Below are 6,000 nucleotides of genomic sequence, written 5' to 3' on the forward strand. Positions count from 1 at the left end.
CTGACATGTACATATTCTCATTCACCCCTTTAGATTTGTGTAAATTAGGTAGTTGTTGGGGAATTGTTAGATTACTTGTTAGATATTACTGCACTGTCGGAACTAGAAGCACAAGCATTTCGCTACACTTGCATTAACATCTGCTTACCATTTGTATGTGACAGATACAATTTGATTTGATTTGATAATGGCACTGTCATTTGGGCTTTTTGGGGCTTGGGTTCATAACATACATTAAATATATGGCTCATCAGGCTCAGGTAGCATCAGGCTTGAATGTTCATGCTGATCAACGCTCTAATCAAATCCAGACATATTTATATGCTTTAGAATGACACGTATGGTTTTGGTGGGAAATACCGGGTTACCCGGGAGAAAATTAATTTATTCTCGCGATGGAACATTTGTAAAATACCGGGAAAATATTCAACCCTAAACATGACCTATCTTGAAAAGAAAGACCTATCTCAGAATCATCTACTCTATTGTAGTACTAACTTACCAGTTGCCCAAATTTCATTTGTATGCCCATACTGAGATATATTTAAGTAATTGGCATTTGTTTTCTGATTTACTTTATACTTAATAGACTTCGAATTCATATCAATTGAGACTCACTTGATTAACCTCAGGACTGAACCTCATTAAAATAAATGAGTGGATGTCCTTTATTCTCTGTTTTTGACAGCTCAGAAAAAGAAATGTCCCATTCTATTATCTGATGGTTTTACAGTAAGATGTCTGTGAGCATATGGTTTATTTATGAATCCAGTAGTTCCTGTTGTCATTTAAGCACCTTGAAATACAAAATGCACCCAAGATGCAGAATTCAGCTTGGAAACAATGAATTCATACAATGGTATGTGAGAAAAAAAACATTTTTGCCGCCATGTCATTATCCCAATATCTTAGCTTGTGGAATTGAATTCAAATAATCTTGCTTGTTTAAAGTTCTATAGACCTTATAGATATTTGTAAATGCCTATGACATGTATTTATGTAAAATATAGTTATTCCGACAAAATATCTATCAACTTTTAAAGCCTTATCACGATAAGTCTTATTTCAGTATGTTCATGTACAGACCACTCTATTGCATCAAGTATGGCCACATTTTACCAAGTTTCAAAAAGAAAATTCTGCATCTTTACAGTCATGTGATCATGATTTATTCAACATTATAAACTGGGTGGTTCGAGCCCTGAATGCTGATTGGTTGACAGCTATGGTATATCAGACCGTATAGCATGGGTATGAAGAAACATGTATTTTTACTGCTCTAATTACGTTGATAACCAATTTATAATAGCAATAAGGCACCTCGGGTTTGTGGTATATGGCCAATATACCACGGCTAAGGGCTGTATCCAGGCACTCCGCGTTTGTCGTACATAAGAACAGCCCTTAGCTGTGGTATACTGGCCATATACCACACCATCTCTGCCTTATTTCTTAGATGGTTCATCATCTAATATACTGGATATTGTGAGTGTGAATACAATCTGTAGCGCCCTAACTGTAAATGCATGTGTGCATGGACACCTAGACCATCGATGATGTCTGTCTCTATCACCCTTTTCTCTGAGGAAAAGACGGTACGTTGAGCACACTGTACGGCTAGAAAGCCCGGCGGTGTTCTCCATGTACTCCACGGTGTGAGTAATACCAGCATGTGATTTTGTCTCGTCTGTCTGACCTGTGGTATGTGTGTGTCTCCCTCTCTCTCCCTCTACTTTCTCTTACTGAAGTCCAACAAAAGTATTGGTAGCGAGCAGCATTCCAAAAGGGTTGTAGTGGAGGTGTGAGGCTAGACGGGCTTGTCGCTTGATTCTACCCCCTTGCAATATCCCCTGTTTTTTTCGGTCAACAACAACTACTGCTTTGTTTCCTATAAAGATGTTCAAAGTCCCTCTCTTTGTAGAAACACATTCTACCTGAGCCTGAGACAATAACTAATTTAGCCATAAATGCATTTTTATGTTTCAGCGCATACAAGCTAAACTCAGCAAAAAAAGAAACGTCCTCTCACTGTCAACTGCGTTTATTTTCAGCAAACTTAACATGTGTATATATTTGTATGAACATAACAAGATTCAACAACTGAGACATAAACTGAACAAGTTCCACAGATGTGACTAACAGAAAATGAATAATGTGTCCCTGAACAAAGGGGGGGTCAAAATCAAAAGTAACGGTCAGTATCTGGTGTGGCCACCAGCTGCATTAAGTACTGCAGTGCATCTCCTGCTCATGGACTGCACCAGATTTGCCAGTTCTTGCTGTGAGATGTTACCCCACTATTCCACCAAGGTACCTGCAAGTTCCTGGACATTTCTGGGGGGAATGGCCCTAGCCCTCAACCTCCAATCCAACAGGTCCCAGGCGTGCTCAATGGGATTGAGATCCGGGCTCTTCGCTGGCCATGGCAGAACACTGACATTCCTGTCTTGCAGGAAATCATGCACAGAACGAGCAGTATGGCTGGTGGCATTGTCATGCTGGAGGGTCATGTCAGGATGAGCTTGCAGGAAGGGTACCACATGAGGCAGGGGGATGTCTTGCCTGTAACGCACAGCGTTGAGATTGCCTGCAATGCCCTTTTAGAAAGGCCTCTTTAGTGTCCTAAGTTTTCATAACTGTGACCTTAATTGCCTACCGTCTGAAAGCTGTTAGTGTCTTAACGACCGTTCCACAGGTGCATGTTCATTAATTGTTTATGGTTCATTGAACAAGCATGGGAAACAGTGTTTAAACCCTTTACAATGAAAATCTGTGAAGTCATTTGGATTTTCACGAATTATCTTTGAAAGACAGGGTCCTGAAAAAGAGACGTTTCTTTTTTTGCTGAGTTTAGTATATATTTTATCCAAGGCTTCTCTTTGCTTCTGCAGTGAATGTGTACAGTTTTTATATTCCAAAAGGAGCCAGTGGTTGACTAATACTGATTGTCATTTGATGCGTTATTCAGTTGAGCTTTCTCATATATTTAATAAGAGAACCACTTAGATCTCCTTACCCTGTCAGTGTTGCTCCTCCCTACCCCTCTTTAACTCTTCTGGCCGCTTTGATGTCGTCGCTAACACTGTTCTTCCTGTGTGTCTCTGCCTCCTTCCTGTCCTGTCCCGCTAACCCACTCAAAAACAAACAAACACATGCACGCTTCGGGGGTGGCCACGGTGTCTATAGAGGGTGGCATCGGTGGTGACACTTCTGACCGCCACAATCTTCCCTTAGTCCAATTGCCCCCCAACACCTACCAGAACTATGACGAGGTGGAGGAGGAGGACCCCTATAGGTATGGCGAGGGGGGCTACCCCTCCGAGTACTATCAGCCCAACTACCCGGCGCCTCGACCGGTCGTGCCCGAGGACCCAGCCCTCACCCAGGGCGACGAAGTGCTGAGGTCCCCCGGGATCCACCGCTCCTACAGGAGCCTGGCTGACAAGAATGATAAGAAAGAAGAAGAGGGGCCGGGGGAGAGGAAGATGGTCGTCCCATGAGGGAGAGCAAGCTAAGGAGAGCCTTGCGGAAGTCGGGGATACACGACAGGAGTTGGGACTGTTCAGTTGGAGTGAGAAATATCCAAAGGGGGGTCTAAGGACTATCATAAAGTGCCTGATGTCAATGTCAAAGGGACATATAGGAGGGGAAGGGTGGCGGAGGTTGGAGGAGAGAGTGGGAGGGACCATCTTCTCCTTTTCTTCTCTCTGGAAGTGTTGTGGTTGGTGGTGTAGATAGGGGTTATGTACTGTTGGTCCCAGTGTGGTCAGATTTTTGTGTATGTAAATCAGTTACATCAAGAGATACATTTGTATTGTTGTTTTCTTTTTGTTTTCAGCATACCACCTAATCTCATTTAATGCAATTTATCAATTTCCTGGTCGCGGTTTACTTCAAGTGCTCGTTTATGATCTTAGTAAATACTGGAAGGCCTACAGTGTAGTGTAGTATAATAGTTTAGTATGTTATAGTATAGTAGTAATATTTCAGTTCAGTGGGAGCTTTTATGGCTAGAATATTACTCAAGAATGGATAGCAAGTGCTATTTGAACATTTTAAAAATATAATAGAATATTAACGATCTACTACTGGTCATATTAGTAGTGAATATAACTACCTATATTGATAACTACCCAACTAACATTATAAATAGACTCAGTATGACCAGTTATTCTCCCAATTATTATTATTTATTTTGATGAAATGTCCCATATTGTAATATTTGCATGTGTGTTTGTTTATCATCTAATCATTCCATATCAATTTATAGTGCTATTTTGTCCCCAGCCAGAGGATACCACATATATGCGTTCATATCTTGACAGGGTCAAGCCATATATCCCAACTAATACCTCCATTGCAGTGTTCGCTACAAACATTTCTCTCTTTGTATTTTTAGGATATGTCTTCAAAGGGTGTTTGAGAAGGCGCTAAACATGTAATATAACAAGATTATTAGTTAAATTATTTTTGAATAAATGTTTGTTTTATTGCAAGTGTCTCGGACTATGGTCTCCAGAACCCCTAAAGTATTGTGATGAGTTGTTAGGCCTGTGGTCTATTAGCCTGGCAGAGCTCAAGAGATAAACTATGTGGAACTGGCCACTGTGGCCCCTCTCATCAGAACATGGTTCTATCAAGGAAGTAATTTATTTTTTACTTGGTATTGATTTTTCAAACAATAAAATTGAAGTATAACCATTAGTCACGGTGGGTACTCTCAACACTGCTTCTTTGTTCATATGGATGTGTTTGTTTTCTCCGACTAGCAGGCCTAATAGCATGCACTTCAATTGAACCAATGGTAGAACTTAAATTACATTTTCAGTTAAAATACTTTTCATTACTAGAGGACCCACACAGATGGCAACTCCAAAGCAATGTGTACTTGCTATAGCTGAGAGTCTTCTAGATGACATCCTTAATCCTTGTCGTGGTTTTCTTAGCAATCGGCACTTGAAAAGGGGTGCACTGAAACTTTGCAAGCAAGCAGTGTGCAATACTTTCTTATTTTGAATCATTAAACTATACACTATCACAGCTTTTTTAGTACATTGCCTTTTTCCCTTGTCTATCTTTGTCATCAGCATCTTGCACTCCACATAGGACTTACAACCAAATGAACTGATGGAACTGACACACACCGAAACGGTGTGACGCCAGAAACGTTCTCCCTCTGTCTAATTGCAGAGTGAGAGTAGAGTCTGCCTCGCTATTATTTCTGCCGCCTCCCGAGGGGAGGTGTAATTACATGATCTGCACCCAGGAAGTCTCCAGGCCAGATGTTAGATCCCCTGGGATCACGCTGCTAAGTGGAGCCTAGTGACAGACAGACAGGTGCCCCAGTACATAGGTCTGCCTTTTTTCTCCAGGTGATGAAAGATTGTTGCTGTGAACACCATGGACTGAATGTAATTGCCAGAGTCATGAAAGATACACACCGAAATATGTGCAATTAAGTGTGCAAGGCTTTCGGTAAGTAGTATCTGATAAAATCGCACTCCTCTTCCTCTACGATCTCCAATCATGCTCTTCCTCCATTTCATCCTGCTGCTTCCCAACATCCAGCCAGAGCCCAGATTGAGCAACTTGCCCTTAAACCCACCTTGGGACAAAGCTTAATTTCCAGATGATTAGCCCAGCCCAGGCATTTACTACATTTACCTCCATTCAAGTGCTTCATAGCCATAGGGGAACCACTACCATGCCTTAATGAAAACTACAGTAGGTGATGACACTTGGCTTTACAATGGAGCTTTGAGGCCATCAAAAGAAAAGCACAATCACAGAGATGGCATCAAGAAACGGGTGTCACACTCCCGTGTGTTCTGTTGTCCCTTGGTGTGAGAATCTCTGCGGCTGCTTCTGAAACAAAGGCGGAAGTACTTATCTTCTCTGGAGGCCTCCACCATCCCAATAACATACAGAGGCCTCCACCATCCCAATAACATACAGAGGCCTCCACCATCCCAATAACATATAGAGGCCTCCACCATCCCA

General features: G+C 41.7%; 1 protein-coding gene across 3 annotated transcripts in view; it reads left to right on the forward strand.

Moving 5' to 3' along the window:
* Nucleotides 1-5,040, forward strand: part of LOC129831207 (collagen alpha-1(XIV) chain-like) — a 93,882-nt gene extending 88,842 nt beyond the window's left edge. For 2 of the 3 annotated variants that reach the window (XM_055894332.1, XM_055894335.1), the window contains one exon: nucleotides 3,187-5,040. In XM_055894332.1, the coding sequence (XP_055750307.1) occupies nucleotides 3,187-3,500 (314 nt within the window). In that variant the 3' untranslated portion in view covers nucleotides 3,501-5,040. The remainder of the gene's footprint in view (nucleotides 1-3,186) is intronic. The other variant, XM_055894333.1, reaches the window with a different exon arrangement.
* Nucleotides 5,041-6,000: the final 960 nt, after the last annotated feature.

The sequence above is a fragment of the Salvelinus fontinalis genome, chromosome 32 (assembly GCF_029448725.1).
Source record: "Salvelinus fontinalis isolate EN_2023a chromosome 32, ASM2944872v1, whole genome shotgun sequence".
In the NCBI taxonomy this organism is placed as follows: Eukaryota; Metazoa; Chordata; class Actinopteri; order Salmoniformes; family Salmonidae; genus Salvelinus; species Salvelinus fontinalis.